General features: G+C 34.7%; 1 protein-coding gene across 1 annotated transcript in view; it reads left to right on the top strand.

The window, feature by feature from the left end:
- Window positions 1-14,339, top strand: part of LOC132939832 (methylcytosine dioxygenase TET) — a 47,515-nt gene extending 33,176 nt beyond the window's left edge. The window contains 16 exon segments of the mRNA XM_061007226.1: window positions 6,095-6,226; window positions 6,304-6,463; window positions 6,582-6,937; window positions 7,019-7,182; window positions 7,439-8,962; window positions 9,025-9,202; window positions 9,301-9,524; window positions 9,595-9,781; window positions 9,885-10,112; window positions 10,181-10,335; window positions 10,428-10,584; window positions 10,670-10,796; window positions 10,896-11,218; window positions 11,220-11,414; window positions 11,493-11,642; window positions 12,152-14,339. Of these exon segments, the coding sequence (XP_060863209.1) occupies window positions 6,095-6,226; window positions 6,304-6,463; window positions 6,582-6,937; window positions 7,019-7,182; window positions 7,439-8,962; window positions 9,025-9,202; window positions 9,301-9,524; window positions 9,595-9,781; window positions 9,885-10,112; window positions 10,181-10,335; window positions 10,428-10,584; window positions 10,670-10,796; window positions 10,896-11,218; window positions 11,220-11,414; window positions 11,493-11,642; window positions 12,152-12,559 (4,668 nt within the window). The 3' untranslated portion in view covers window positions 12,560-14,339.
- Window positions 14,340-16,262: the final 1,923 nt, after the last annotated feature.

The raw sequence follows: 16,262 nt of genomic DNA, 5'->3' as shown, positions 1-16,262 counted from the left end.
GACATTTCAAAATGTGTCAATAATATTATTCGATCGTTGGACACTCGTTTCACCGCCGAACGTAATCAGGCATAATATATCACGCCAGATCCGGTGGAGTGAAAAATCGCTGTAAGGGGTGGACGAGGAATAACATTTTTTAAGTGTGACTGAGACAGTCGTAAACTCATCAAAGTGAGAGTGAAAATAAAATAAGATAAAAGTGGGGCACAGCTGTGTAATCTACGATATACTTATTAACTAAAATTCTAATCACAATTTACATTTTAAATGGATTTAGGGTAAAACACAGCAACAGAGGTCATTAATTCCGCTAATAGAAATCGTTTTTTATTTCACCTTTTTATAGTGTTATTATAAATGCAAATATATATAACAATATGGAAACCTTTTCTTGGATCTGGGTAGGTGGTTAATATTAATTCGCATAGGTACCGTAATGTAGACATGTGCAAGGTAAATATATTTTTCGGTATTGGAAATATTTACCTATCAAAAATAAGAAATCAATAGTATAATCTGTGATAAATTAAAAGCAATTATAACAATAATATGTTGTTATATGTATATTGTTTTTGGACAATTACTTTCATATAAAATAGTAGGCATACCTACGTTTTAGCAAAAACAGTTTCAAACTAGTTTGTCTTATGTATTATCAGCGACGGAAGATTTTGTTGAAAAATATTAGTTAAATATAATATTGTATTATAATGTAGGTAGACATAACTTAACGTATTAATGGGTCTTTTTTAGAAAAAGAATTTTTAATCAAACCAGTATTATAGACAGTGCAGGGGTAATATTCCACGCAATCAACAAAAAGTTTAAGAACACTAAAATATATGACACGTGAGGCTAGGTCATTATTCATTAATCATGGAGAAATTGACGTTAAAAGCTTTTTTTTTAAAAAAAGTTCTATTATACGATGGAACTTAGTTTGAAAATTTTTTTTGTTTAATTATTTTTGGTGGTAATATTTCTAGACATATTTTTTTACGTTTGCCATTGTCTATATAGATACATACCAGCTATTTCCAGGTCGAACATAATACATTAATACGTTATACTTGTACTTTCTAGGTATAAATTGTGAATATTATGTATAATGCAGAATGCTGCAATAGTATAATAATATGTAAGCTACGACATGTTTTCGTGAAAATATGATGCTGCGTTAAACACCTGGGTGGGTACCAATGTAGAATAAGCCGCAATTGATTAAAAAAAAAAAAAAACTGACCGAAAATAATATTGTTTATTCTAATGCGACGATGATAATATCTGAACAATTTTAAATTTAGTATGTACGCACCCAATCGTATTAATAATTTCATACACGCATTATTTTGTAATAACTAATAATATATACGTAGATACTTATACTATATACGTCATGGTTATCTATAATCTATATATTATATAAAAGATAAACAATTTTTGCGACTGACTGACAGTGTCCTTTATGCATTCCTAAACCGTCTATCCGATTGCCAATTTGTTGCGGTAAAAGGTAAATAAGAGATCCCACCTGGGGAAGTTCTCAAACAGGGATTTTGAGATTCTTATTATTATTTTTTTAAATGGTTGCTATTGGTTTTATTTAGTTTTAATAATAATAATTATTATTATTAACGCCGCAAGCTTGTGTATTTTAGTATAGAATGTATCGAATTTGAACGATTCGGTGGACTAATTTGTTGCATTTTTTGATATTTTAGAGTTGACTTATATTATACTTACGTACGCACCACGCGGGGGTGATCTAACCGGAGGTAGATTGCCTATCTGATAATATAGGTAGTATATACTGTTCGCATAATCACAAAAACCTAGCAATAGCAACCCGTTGCCGTGTTTGCTAACATTATATATTATACAGCTAGGTCCTGTGTTATAGATAACCAATGTTGACGGGGTAGTATGGAGTATCGGATTGGCCAGTGGGTATTTTGAGGTGGTGGCCGAAACGTGTATATTATTAATATTACCCATATTATAATACTTAATTATCAGGCTACCGGTTGACGACCCGTACCTCTGATAAGTAGTACGTGTAGTGACGTGACCCAAATGCGTATACACGCACGCGTAATTCAGAGGCGGTTGTGGTGGCTGGTGTGGGCGATGAGCACGCGGGACGGGGAGGGCAAGTGACTACCGCACTTAAAGATAACAAACGTTAGTAGCTATATAATAGGTAGCTTGGTACAATAGTTAATGTACCTACCCAATCGTCGAAAAGAGTGGAACACAAGACGGCTATAGTAATGGTCGTGGACGTAAGAATGACGCGCGTTCCCACAGGCTTTTTCGAAAAATGTTCCAAACCATTTCCGAAAATATATCAAGCCGACGCGTATACGAAGACTGTAGTAGTCGTACCATCATCGAGTAATATTAGTATTAATATATATATTATATACTAATAAAAATACAATATCAGAGTCCGCTACATAGCACCCAATAATTACGGCGCGCGGCCGCGGCCACACTGTGGTGCCCTCGACGTCAAACATGCGCGCGCGCGCAGTACCTATATAATAATAATAATAATAATAATATGCACTCGCTCTTTCGGACGACTGGAAGGGCTGGAACGGTGGTGGCGGCGGGGGCGGGCGGTGGATAGTGGTATTCTGATAATACCACACAGTCAGACCTCCGCTGATATCGACTGCGCTCGTCGCGCACTCCGCCGCCGAAATTGTTTTCAAACGCATCTAACACAGCAACAATATATAATCGTGTTATAAACTCGCGAATCGCTTACGATTGCCGACGAATGGCGGATATGATGGAATCGGTAGAGACGACAACTACGCGTTTAACCAATCAAGCAAGTCCGCGCAAGCAATAGATAGGTAGGTACTATACGCTTCTACGTCGATGATGGACGGTCGAAAGTGAAAACGACGTTCGTGATTGTATATATGAGGGGGACGATTGTGTGTTATGATTTTGGTGGTTATCACGATGTCATTGTTGTAACCGTACGATAATTATTCATTTAAATATACCGATCCTACTATACCGGGGGCCACGACAGGTACCGCCGCAGTGGTATACCGTATACATAATACCATGGTATATAGACGATGAAATTTAAAGTAATATATTAATACCGGCGAGACGACGCGTTATTGACTATAAATTAATAATATATTAATATGTATATAGTATAAGTTATAATATAATGATATATTATTGGTACCTGTGCTACTGTTGTTACAAATATTTGAGTTTTTTTGATCAATTCAAGTTATATTTCTGCGTTTATAATATGACAGAAGGTACACTCTTGAGATTCTTTTCATGGTATTAAACACTAAAATCTGATTTCATATCTATATCCTAGCATGTCTCGGAGGGGAAATGCAAACAGCCCTAGAAAACAGTACAATATTGTATACAATCTACCTACCTACGTACCTAGTATTATATATGTACTGCAGGTGGTAAATGGTAATTATAATAATTACCGTGGAAAACGGGCGCAGTTTTACGTACCTATAATAATTATTAGGCGATTCATCTATAATAAAACACTGATTATTAAAAAAATTGTCAACGTTTTTGAAAAATAAAATTGTTTCATTAAAACAACATTTAAAAAAAAAGTAATATTTTTACAGTTTTTTTATCGTTATCATTTTTTAAGTTTTTACTTGTTCGAATGACAATGGACATTTTTAATTTCATATTTTGAAGCAGAATATTATTCGGAGTATTTCGGTTTATAAAATAACCAATATTATAATCATTGTACTGCAATTATTCAGTAGTCACAGTTTTAGTTTTTCTCAGAATCTTATGCACGGTGTTTTTAAATTATGGAAGTACTATATAAACGTATTATATTGTACGGCAATAATCGCAGTTCACGTTATTGATGTTTCATGGTAATTTCGTGCAATGGCCTCGCTCGCACACATTCTACGATCGTATAATGATATTATGTAGGTATATATGTTACGTCGTCGTCGTGCGTGTACAACACAATATATATTACAATATTATATCGTACGTACAGTAATATACTTAACAGAACGGCCTAACGCATGCCGTTCCGTTAATGTATGGTGCCTACATATTATTTATACTATAGGTATTCAAATATTCGAAAATATATTATAATCCAGGCGATTATATAATAGTATGCTGGCCGAGGTCAAAAGTCTGTCTTACGTTTTGTTTGTTAGTGCCCACAATACTCAAACTTATCAAACGGGTCTGAACATTATTGTGATTTATCTGTTATCACAATATATTATAATATATGGGTACTGGATAAGACAATTTCCAATTATTTTGTTTTTTATCCCAACCCATCAATATATAACTTATTCGGCGATAAAAAGCAATATAATAGTATATAATATTATAGTAATAATATATATATTGAATAATGTGCAATGTATTTTTATATTCACACCACGACCGGATTGGTTTGATAAAAAATGATAAAAAAACGATGGCACAAGAGCAGCAACATAACTAATAAATTAAAATCGGTTTAGTACTTAAAATTTAATATTAGAAAAAAAAAAAGAAAACGGGGTATTTATTTATTTATTAGTAAATTATTCGTTTTAATTGACGGATATAATCCCACGGTTTTTCGTAATAATTTAGATCTCAATTCTTTATAATACCACCTATAAGAATATATTTGTTGAGTCTATTTATTTAGTTCCTTTTGTATTATGTTGACCTATTGTTTAAAAGCAAAATATGATACCTAATAATAATATTATGTCTATTATACAAATCTGTTTCAATGTGGACATTAACAAAGAAGTACGTTCAAGACAGTGTTATAAATTGAATTTGTATCAAATATGTTAAACATTAATTACAAGTATTAAAATATAATTACTATTAGATACTATTAATTTGATTATCTGTACAAAATTATGATAATAATTCGTTAGTCTGCCGGTGAATATTCGTAGTTTAATGGAAGAATTTATTTATTTCGATTAACACGAACAATACCTATACACACACATTAAACCTTGTTTAATCAATGATTGTATTAAATCATAATCGAGGTATAAGTAATAGTTAAATATAGTTAAAAAACAATTTTTCAGTCATTGTTATTCATTTTTTAGATTACCACAAAAACAATTAGGGGAATGTAGTCGCTTGAACACGTCCAATATAAGAATATTATTATAATTTTATTGTATAAGCGTTTAGAGATAATCCTATAAAATCACGGTAGTTGTAATATTATAATAGGTATGCAACGATTAGCTGATAGTATAGTTGACGTTATCGTCACGCGCAGAGAGCGATGCCATTGTCAATAGTCGAACAACAAGATAGACTAAGTTCCATTCATAAATCCATAAGATTTCCGCTGTGTATAATATATAATATAAGTAGGTACAAGTTGGAACACACTTCAAATAATAGATCTTTTGAGTTCCCGAAACAATGTGCTCAATGTCGTCGGCCCACCTACCCTCCCCATACACCCTCCAACGAGCACCCACCCATTCTTTTATTATCCCTCGGGGTTTGTAATTTGTATAGTATAATATACAATACACTATATAGTATATATATATATATATATTAAATATATAGAAGCCCTCGTGTACTAAATGTGTTGTGCGGGTTGCGAAAACAGCGCGTAACAAGTGCGTACCTCGAAAAACGATTGCGGAAGGTCGGGTAAAATCCCTTGAGCGCATTTTCCGCGGTCTCCAGCTGCGATGCATCATCATCACCAGTGCCGGTCACAGTAGTAGTAGTTTTATAGTAGTTTACTGTAATAGTAGTAATAGTAGTAGTAGTAGTAGTAGTAGAATATAGTAGATATATAGTTGTCGAAAGGCGGACGAGGGAGAAACCACCGACGCACATTGATTTCTTATAAAACTCGTAAAGTTGCTTGGCGCTGAATCAAAAATACCCACACGCCCACACACAGTGCAGTAATTTCTATTATTAAACCCAAACAGCCATTTTATTTTTTTTTTACATTATCAACAGTCTGTTTACGTTTTGTCGCAGTTTATTATATACACCACGGTAATACTATTGACTAGAGTCTTACGTTGAAATATATTTGTTACAGGCTTACAGAAACAAGGGCAACCGATCGATATCCGGAAATTCGGGCGCTCAACAACAGTCTCCCGGACCGTCGACTCCACTGAACGGAGCCCCCGGGTCACCCGTGGTCATGACCGAATCTCATCACAATTCGGTAACATATCACGTTACTTGCGAACACCTCGGTATCCACGTGGCTTACGTTATTATAATATATCATTTCGGTTTTAGCTCTCTGGTACGGTGTTGACGACGTCTGGTAACGGGGCTGGGTTCTACGGCAACCAGGCGGTCAGTATTATGGAATCCGATCCTAATGGCATCGGATTTAGAGATAACAGGTTTGGAACGCCAGCCACTGTGTGGCACTCGACCGACGGAAACGCATTGGGTTAGTACGATAATATACGCAAATGATAATTTTAACGTTATAAAATAAACTTCGATCAATAAAAAAATTATTGGAAATAACTATAATAACGTAATATGAATGTAATATTTTTATACAGGTTGGACGGCAGTCACTCAATCACCACAACCGCAGTATGTTAGCCAACAAATTCAATTAGAAGACATACGATACCATTCGCCCGCCAACACTCTGCATTATTCTACTCACGCTCCACCAAACGTGTACAACCAACCGGGTTATCAAACGGTTAGCGCAGCTCAAACGCCGACTGCCGGATTCATTCAAGTCAGCAACGGTTTCGCTCAGCAACCTACACAAGTAACCACCAGCTCATTAATCAATGGTGTACCAAATGTTGCACCCACTATAAACGGCAACGTCGAATACTTAGAGACTTCGGGTAGAACAGATTTTGTCAATGGAACACCGAATTACAATCATATTTCCCAGACTGTACGTATAATTGCGTCTTACATTACGTTAAAGGTATTTTTTTTATTTTAATAATCAATATTATTATATTAACTTTTATAGGTACAAGAACAATCACCATCATCTCAGACCTTGGATTCGTCAAACGACGCATCTATCAAAGTAGTTAACAACAGTTTTAGTCAACCCGGTGCGGGAAACGCGATACCTGGGTACCCACCTCAACCACCTCCCCAATCGCAACAGAGTTTACACAACTCTAATGGGTAAAGAACTCGCTATTACTAGTTTCTAGTTTTTATATTATATTTATATTTTCATTCTTGTTTAATATATTATAATAATGATGTAGACATAAAATAATCTATTATTCTAAATTTCTATATAATAATTAATTAAATCTACAATTCTGAAAACTAAACTATGATTTTATATGAGAATACAATGTTCAAAATTAAAATGTAAAAATGTGTCAAGGATAAATATATACTATAATGTGTTACTATTTTTTTTTGTTAACAGGTACCCAGGTAAAAATGATGGAAATTCCGTAGGGGAGGAGAGAAGCCGAGTTTCGGACTCTCCAGCAACTGGCGTATGGGGCCAGTCAAATAATCAATATGATACATCAACACCAGTGTCTGAAAAAATCAACTTAAATAGTAGAATAAAATCTATGATTCTTAACAAACAACAATATCATCCACAACAACAACAATATTTACAAGATAGACCGCAAGATCAACCACAATCTCAACATCAACAATATCTCGGTGATCAGTACCAAAAAGAACATAATTCCAATGATCAAAATAACCACCAACATATGCATCAACAGCAGCAGCAGCAGCAGCAACAACAACAACAACAACAACAACAACAACAACAACAACAACAACAACAGCAGCAGCAGCAGCAACAGGTGCAAATTCAGCAACAAGCTCAACATCAACAGCAATCTCAGCAGCAACAAGCGCACCAACAAACGCAACAACAAGCCCAACAACAAGCTAAACAACAAGCCCAACAACAAGCACAACAGAGTGCGGCACAGCATCAGCAGTATCTTAACGATCAATATCAAACGGAACAGAGGCACAGTCCACAAGAGCAAAACAACCATCAACAAATGCATCATCAGCAACAAATACAACAGCAGCAACAACAACAACAGCAGCAGCAGCAACAACAGCAGCAGCAACAACAACAACAGCAGCAGCAGCAGCAGCAGCAACAGCAGCAGCAGCAGCAACAACAGCAGCAGCCACAGCATCAACAACAACAGCATCATCAAAGTATACAGCAAACGCATAGCCAACTGCAGATACACCAACAACATTTGCACCGACAACAAATAATGCAACAGCATCAAGCGCTTCAGCGTCAACAAAGAAATGACGATAGTGGCGATGCCAAGAGTCCACTGAATCAATCTGATCACCAACAGTATCTGGCGGACTCCAAACAAAACTTGATTAGCAATAATTTTTTAGTCCAAGGCCACCATCCTCAGAGCTTAGCTACTGAGGGTGGTGGCTTTTTATCGGAAGTCGAACGACATCCGAAATACCATCACAACCACCACCATAATGAACAAAATAAATCAAAAGGAAAACAACAATTACCTCCACCACCACAACAACAACACAAACAGCAACAACAGATACAGAAAAAGCAGCAGCAGCAACAAAAACCTGTTTATGATTACAAAAAAAGTCTAGAAATCCAAAAATACACAAGTGTTAAAGAAGAGTTTATTGAAATACCGTATGAAGTGAGATTACACCGATTACCGTTTGGAATCGATCCTAGAGTAACCCAAAATAATGGCTATGTTTTCTGTGGCAATGGTGGCCCTAATCCTATTGACGTTGTGGCAGGCCCATGGTGCTGTAGAATGGGTGGTACAGATACGCCAACAACGAAACATTTGTCTGACGGGTGTTGTCATGGATTAAAGACGTTGGATGAAGGGATTGATCCGGTGGAAATGAAACAAGAGAACGGTCTAAATAATAGTCAATGCTCTGATAATCTAGATGATAAGTAAGTGGTAATTTTTCATAATTTATCAGAATTGTTTTTTATAAATGCATATTTTATTTCAGACAAAAAACTAATATCAAAGCTACGGTTCCCGATTGCAATTGTTTCCCTACTGATCAAGCGCCGCCAGAACCCGGGCCGTTTTACACTCACTTAGGTTCGGCGTACAGTTTAATTGAACTAAGAAAAAATATGGAAAATATGTCAGGTATACGGGGAAATGGAATACGGATGGAAAAGGTAAGATAATTTCACAATTACACGTCATGATTGAAGTTTACTTAATTTCAATAATTATTGATGGTTGTTAATATTATCATTTATGTTCATGTATATAGGTATTGTACACTGGCAAAGAAGGCAAAACCACTCAAGGCTGTCCTTTAGCCAAATGGGTAATACGGCGTTCGTCAACCGACGAAAAACTTTTAGTAGTTGTTAAAAACCGACGAGGTCACAAATGTCAACATTCCTGGATTGTCATTTGTATTGTGTCGTGGGAAGGCATATTGTCCGACGAGGCTGATTTTCTGTACACAATGTTGTCACATAAGCTTAACAAGTGCGTGTTGATATAACATTTAAATTAACTCACGTTGTTTACGTTATTAATCATTTATTATTCGATATAGTTACGGAGTACCGACTACCAGACGATGTGGTACAAACGATCCGCGAACATGTGCCTGTCAGGGGCTTGACCCGGATACGTGCGGAGCTTCGTTTTCGTTCGGTTGTTCTTGGTCGATGTACTACAATGGCTGTAAATACGCAAGGAGTAAAGACGTGCGAAAATTCAGACTTTCCGTGCGGACAGAGGTAAATTTCGTTGTTATAATTAGTTTATGTAATAAGTACACTAATACATTTTAAGCTAATATAGTATGCTAATAATATCTGATTTTTATTAAAATCCAATTAGGAACAAGAGTTAGAAGAACGATTGCACATGCTAGCGACTAATTTATCGCCTCTATACAAGTCATTGGCTCCACGTTCATACAACAATCAAATACAATGTGAACGTGAAGGGTCGGATTGTCGATTGGGTTTAAAACCTGGTCGTCCATTTGCGAGCGTTACTGCTTGTATAGATTTTTGTGCTCACGCTCACCGAGACTTTCACAACATGCATAATGGCTGTACAGTCGTAAGTTCAATAACTATAATAATTTATTATTTTAAAAGTATTTTTGATAAATAATTGATAACGTTTAGGTGGTAACATTGAACAAACATCGAGGGTTTCAAAAACCTGATGACGAACAATTGCACGTACTACCTTTATATGTAGTAGACGAGTCGGATGAGTTTGGAGACAAGCAGGCTCAAAGAGATAAATTTAAGAATGGTTCGGTCGAAATGCTTTCTAAGTATGTACTTTAATTTATAAACGATTTATAATTTACTAATTATAAATTGTTTATCAATTGTATTTATGACAAATCATTTTTTATGGTTTTAGATTTCCGTGTGAGGTAAGAGTTAGATCCGTACCCCTTACTCCATGTAGACGTAAAAAACGTCAAGCCGAAGAACCCGAGTCCCCTAGAAGAGCACCTACAACTATAGTACCACAAAAATCCGAACAAAATAATGACACACAAGTCCAAAGTTCACAGGTATGAAATAACATATAATATTGTATTATTATCTTTGTAATTGGTAAAGAAAGTAAAAACTAATTGTATACATTGTCGTGTTTAGATATCTTCAACAGTATTAGATAGCCCAACAATAAACATGTATGAACGATGGAACAATCAAGGTTTACTGGGACAGAGCCCATCTAATTTCTATAACGTCCAAGAATACAGTCCATGGAATAATATTGGTAAGTTAACATTTTAATAATTTAGTATAATAGTCAAGTCATTTTTTTTAATCACTAAATTAATAATTATAATATTATACGTTTACCATTTCTAAATAGATAACCTTATGTCACCAAGCATGGCGATGGATATGAACTCGAAAGCAAACGTGACGAATTATCAATCGTCGCCTAGGCATCACGTACGCAACCTATGGCCACCCGTCGGTGGTGGATTACCTGGTGGCAAGCCGGTTGAGCCTGCAATTGCCGGGAGTTCGGCTCAGTTGCTGCAAAAACCACCAGCTGATTACTACAGTCAGTCAACCAGCTACCCCCAGAACAGACCCGGTCCGAGACCGACCGAGATAGCAAATGCCAACAACTATAATTATTATTATAAATCTAGTCAAGCCCTGTCCAATCCGACAAACGTCGTCACCCCCCCCAACAATAGAGTACAGTCATTCTTACAGCCAGCAACCAAAGTATTTTCCACTGCACCCCGAGGCCGCCGTTAACCGCTGGTGCCCACCACCACCGCAGTCGTATTTGTATGCGCCGCCACCACCACCGCAGTCGTTCCAAACGCACGCGTCCCGATTTAACCATCAGGACCCGACAACTATGTTCAATCAGGTAAATCACATCTAATGATTGTTTTGCTTATAAATATGTGTCGTGTATTTGTTCTAATAATGTTTTTGTTTCTCACAGGGGATGACCCAGTACCAGCTTCCAAGATGGGATTTATACGGACCAACACCGTACTTCCCCTCAGTTGTTGTGCCCGAACCTGCAGCGGCACCCAAAGTACATCCGATCGGCGAAGTGACCGATTACATAGAGAATGAAGAATGCTTCAAGGTATGTTCTCGTCTGCGTTATGTATTTAAATGTGATGAGAACATTGTTGTTTGTCTGATAAAAGCAGTGGTTGGCCGAGAAAAAGTTCTTAAATTTCAGTATTCAACAAGATATTACAGTTGAAAACCGCCATCTCTAAATTATTTGTTGTTTCTTTTTAATTATGAAAAAATTAACTATTAACACTATTACCCTATAATATTACTTTGTATCACTATTATTAGATGTAGTTCCTCGAATATTTTTGAAATCTATACAATGAATTTGACTTTTTATTCAATTACCGATTTATTAAATTCGTCACGTCATTATGGTATATTATGACTTTATGAGTAATCGCATACCTAGCAAATATTATTTATTATTCATTTGAACACGTATCAATTGAAAACTCAGAATGGTGATCGCCGATGTGCGTCACAAATCAATCGCAAGCTTAGTTTCTCATCATCAGTTGAATCATGTACACCTGAGTCGTTGTAAAACAGTTTTTGTGTGCAATGTTTCAGGACTCGCAGATGGGTGGCGTGGCTATAGCGCTAAGTCACGGTTCAGTGCTGTTTGAGGTGGCCAAACAGGAACTACACGCAACCACGGCGCTCAAGAAACCTGACAGACTGCACCCAACCCGCATCAGCTTAGTGTTCTACCAGCACCGGAATTTGAACAGACCCAAACACGGCTGTGAGGAATGGGAGGAGAAAATGAGGGTGCGAAAGATGGGTAATGCATCTACCAACTGTAATAATTGCGGCACCGGCACAGCGGCCACGACCACGACAACCACGGCCAACGCGCTGTTGTCGGCCACTGGTGGACGAAAATCGACCACTGTGACCACCACCACGTGGACGACGCTGTTCCCGATGTTCCCGTGTATGGTAACCGGACCGTACCAGGAGAACCAATGTCAGTAGTAGCAGCTAGTATACGTATGCCGCCGGAGCAAAAGGGTTAAGTTTTTTTTACTTCCTTTAATTTTGTGTTAATTTTTATACGGCCACTCCTCACGCCATGTGATTTAGACTTTTACCCAACCCTATCTAACCCAACCCACCAAAAACTCATTCTTTCTCCTCCGTACAATGCATTTTTACACTTCTCGAATTCCACACGAATGCCAAAGAAGCTATTTATATAATATACGATTATCGTTTTATTTTTTATTTGGATAGGTCTTAAGTAATCATTTTACGTCAATAAGAAAAATCTAGGTATAAGTATCAATTTTTAATCACGATTTTTGTTATAATTTGTTTTCTTTTTGTTTTACTTTTTTCTGTACATATTATAGTGAAAAACATCTCTTATACCCCAAAATAAGGAATATGTGTGTATTATTTTTTAATAGACAACTTTTTTTCCTGTACGATTCCAAAATATTTAGTGTTTTATTTTTGTACTCTTAACTAATCGCCTATTTATATGTGTATTAAATATTTATACTGCCGTTGTATAAACAATTTTAGATGAAACAAAGTTAACACGGCTTCAGTATAAATTTTTTTTTTAAATTATCATTCTAAAAGTAACTCTGTCGATGAACTCACCTACTATTCTCACCCACGAGTTTGAAAATGATCGATTTTAGGTATACCCCTTTCCCCAATTACCCTTTAAAATAAGATTATTAAATAATTTATTTTGTGTTCATTAAATAGATCTCTCTACGATCGTAAGTAGAAAGTCCATCACACTTATTAGTGTTTAGCATGTACAGATCACTTGCGAAATCAGAATTAAATTGTAATAGTAATAATAATATATAAAAAAAATATATCAAATTCGACTGATTAGTTAGGTAGCTATCATAGGGGTAGTGTGTGACCTACTTAGTTATAGGAATATTTTTTAATCATTATTCATAAGTAATAATGCAAAACGAAAACCGCTCATAAATTTTTGAAAATTTATTTATTTTTTTTAGAATAAATCAAGTGTATAAATTTGTGTAAAAAGACAGTATTTCAAATGGAAAAAAATCATAAATATATAAACATATAATATTATAAAGTATATAATATATTTTTGGAAGACTTTTTTTAGGATAAAAATATAAGAAAATTTAATAACGCGTTGAATTTCAAATAAATATTTTAAGATGTTGCGATTTTTGTATTCTAAATGAAATAAAAAACAATAATATTTATATTTAATTATTGATGATTGTGTGTTCCATAATATTGTAAGTTTAAATGATAATTATTTTAAGAAATAATAAAAAAGACATTCGTATTCATATATTTATTAGTTTAACCATTATGTGAAATTATTGATAAGCACTGAGCTTTTTTTAACGACGAGTACAAAAAATATGTATCTTAATTTTAATGCGACATTGAAAATTGTATGTTTTGTTTTTATATCGTTTAACCTGGATTTTCATGAAAAAAAAAGTTTGTCTTCCAAAATGTTTTTTTGTTCATAAACGCCGGACTATGTATGATTTTTTTCGTGTACATTTTAATTAATTTAATTCTATTTTTTTTGTATTTATTATTATTTATTTATTTATTTATTTTTTTTTTACTATTCGTATCCTTACTTTAATTTATGTTAAGGCTTATTTATAATATACACAATGAAAAAAACGTATTTAATTTAGCGTTGTAAGTTTATCGAATGTACCTACAAATGAGATTCTCTTGAATAAAAAGAGTTTGTACACACTTTTAAAATAATTATGTTGTACCAGGTACCTACATCTCTGCCGATGTGTGTTTTACTAACCTCGTTTTACTGTCGTCGAGCCCATCCCAGTCCAGCCACGTGACCCTATTGTACCACCACAATTAACGAGGTATAATTATTTATTACACCTACGTTATTACAACTAATATAATCGTCCTGAGGTGAATAATTATACAATATTCGCGTATGGGCATTTCGTTTGTGCACGAGTTTTTTAATCCACTCGATGTTGTTATTATATAGGCAGACACGCGTTTCCGGACTTTTCGTGTAGACTAACTGTACATACGAGTGTAACGACTGCAGTGTCAACGAAAGTATAAACTTAATTGAAATGACGTCAAGAGGTCATGTCTGAAATACTCTGAATATACTAGTGATAATATCAATAAAAAAAACCGTGTTTATTACCACATTTTTTAGTTGTGGTTTTCGTTTTCTCTTGTTCTGAAGCACAGTCGTATACATAATACAATAATATCTGTGTAATATCATCGGAAAAATACAATCGACCGATTGACCTATTAAACCGCCGCCGAAAACGTGTTTTAATTACCCGCAAAACGTTCGGAGGTTTGTTATTATGACGGATCTGAGACCGCATAATTTACCAAAAGTTATTAATAATAATTAATTTACACCGTGTGAAGTTATCTTCGATGCACGCACAACATCTATTATACGCTTATAATAATAATAATGCCTATAATATGCAGTATTGCAGTTACAATGTTACATGTATATAATAATATTAATATATAGTAGCAAGCCGGTTGACCAGTTTGAAACGTGTTTTTTTTCCCATGGCATGTACAGAGTGATTCACCACAAGCATTATCATAGCTCATCCCCATTTTTTATTTTAACTATGCATTTTTTCCAATTATGATTTTCAGAACTTTTAATTATACCTACTTAAGGACACGTATATTCCATTTTTTGTACTTTTTGTAGGTATGCCTACCATTTGAGGAGTGTTATGTATGGCGATACCAACTTATTTTTTCCAAATGAGAATCATCGTTTTCTTGTAAATTGTTGAGCATAAAAACGATAATGTTGGTTTATATAAATCGAAAATCTAACTATAGTAGATTTTGAGTTACGTGCTTCATTTTGTGTAGCTACTAATCGATAATATGTTTTGGAAGATATATTGGGGGGTATGATGATTTGAAAATTATAGTTATTCTTATTTATCTGTAAATACTTTATAGTTGGTGAACATTGTCTGAGTATAATAAAAATTATTAATATAATTTTTTAATATGAAATCTATTTTATATATTTGTAAAACCATCTTTAGGACTATAAGGTACAATTATCGTTTATATATAATTGTATATTAGACATTTTAATAAATCAGATACTACTCGCTTCAACTTTTGATTTAGATACATTGGAATTTCCAAAAAAATCATCTGCATAACAATTTATGAAAAAGAAGTCGTTTCTACTTGAAAAAATTCCAAAAGTCAGAATCTTAATAAATTCATTATTAAAAGAAAAAATGTAGGTGTGCCTGCTTGGCGAAATATCTTGTGTATTATGTTATGTAAGTACGCGGCGTATTTTGGTGAGTTTTTTACGGTACGTCAAAAATAAAATAAGAAAAGACAATACGGTGACGTTTATTCACACGCAGGCGCATCGCATAACTATTGAACAATTATTTTAGTTTTTGGACACGCATTAATGTATTATTATTGTTATTTACTGACAATAGTTACTGGAGTGGCCGTACGGCGGTTCTGTGTTTACTTACCGCTTCACCGATTGAAAGCGAAAACGAACACCGAGCAGATTTTTGGACAATAATGATATTATATTACACCTGCTATAATTCATATAATTTTTGTATAATATCATCAGTGCACATCATACGAAGATGTGCGTAAATGCGAAAATAATAGGTTAAACCTGCCACAC

The sequence above is a fragment of the Metopolophium dirhodum genome, chromosome 2 (assembly GCF_019925205.1).
Source record: "Metopolophium dirhodum isolate CAU chromosome 2, ASM1992520v1, whole genome shotgun sequence".
Classification (NCBI taxonomy): Eukaryota; Metazoa; Arthropoda; class Insecta; order Hemiptera; family Aphididae; genus Metopolophium; species Metopolophium dirhodum.
The sequence above is the reverse complement of the archived record's forward strand: the minus strand, read 5'-3'. Positions and strand labels throughout refer to the sequence as shown.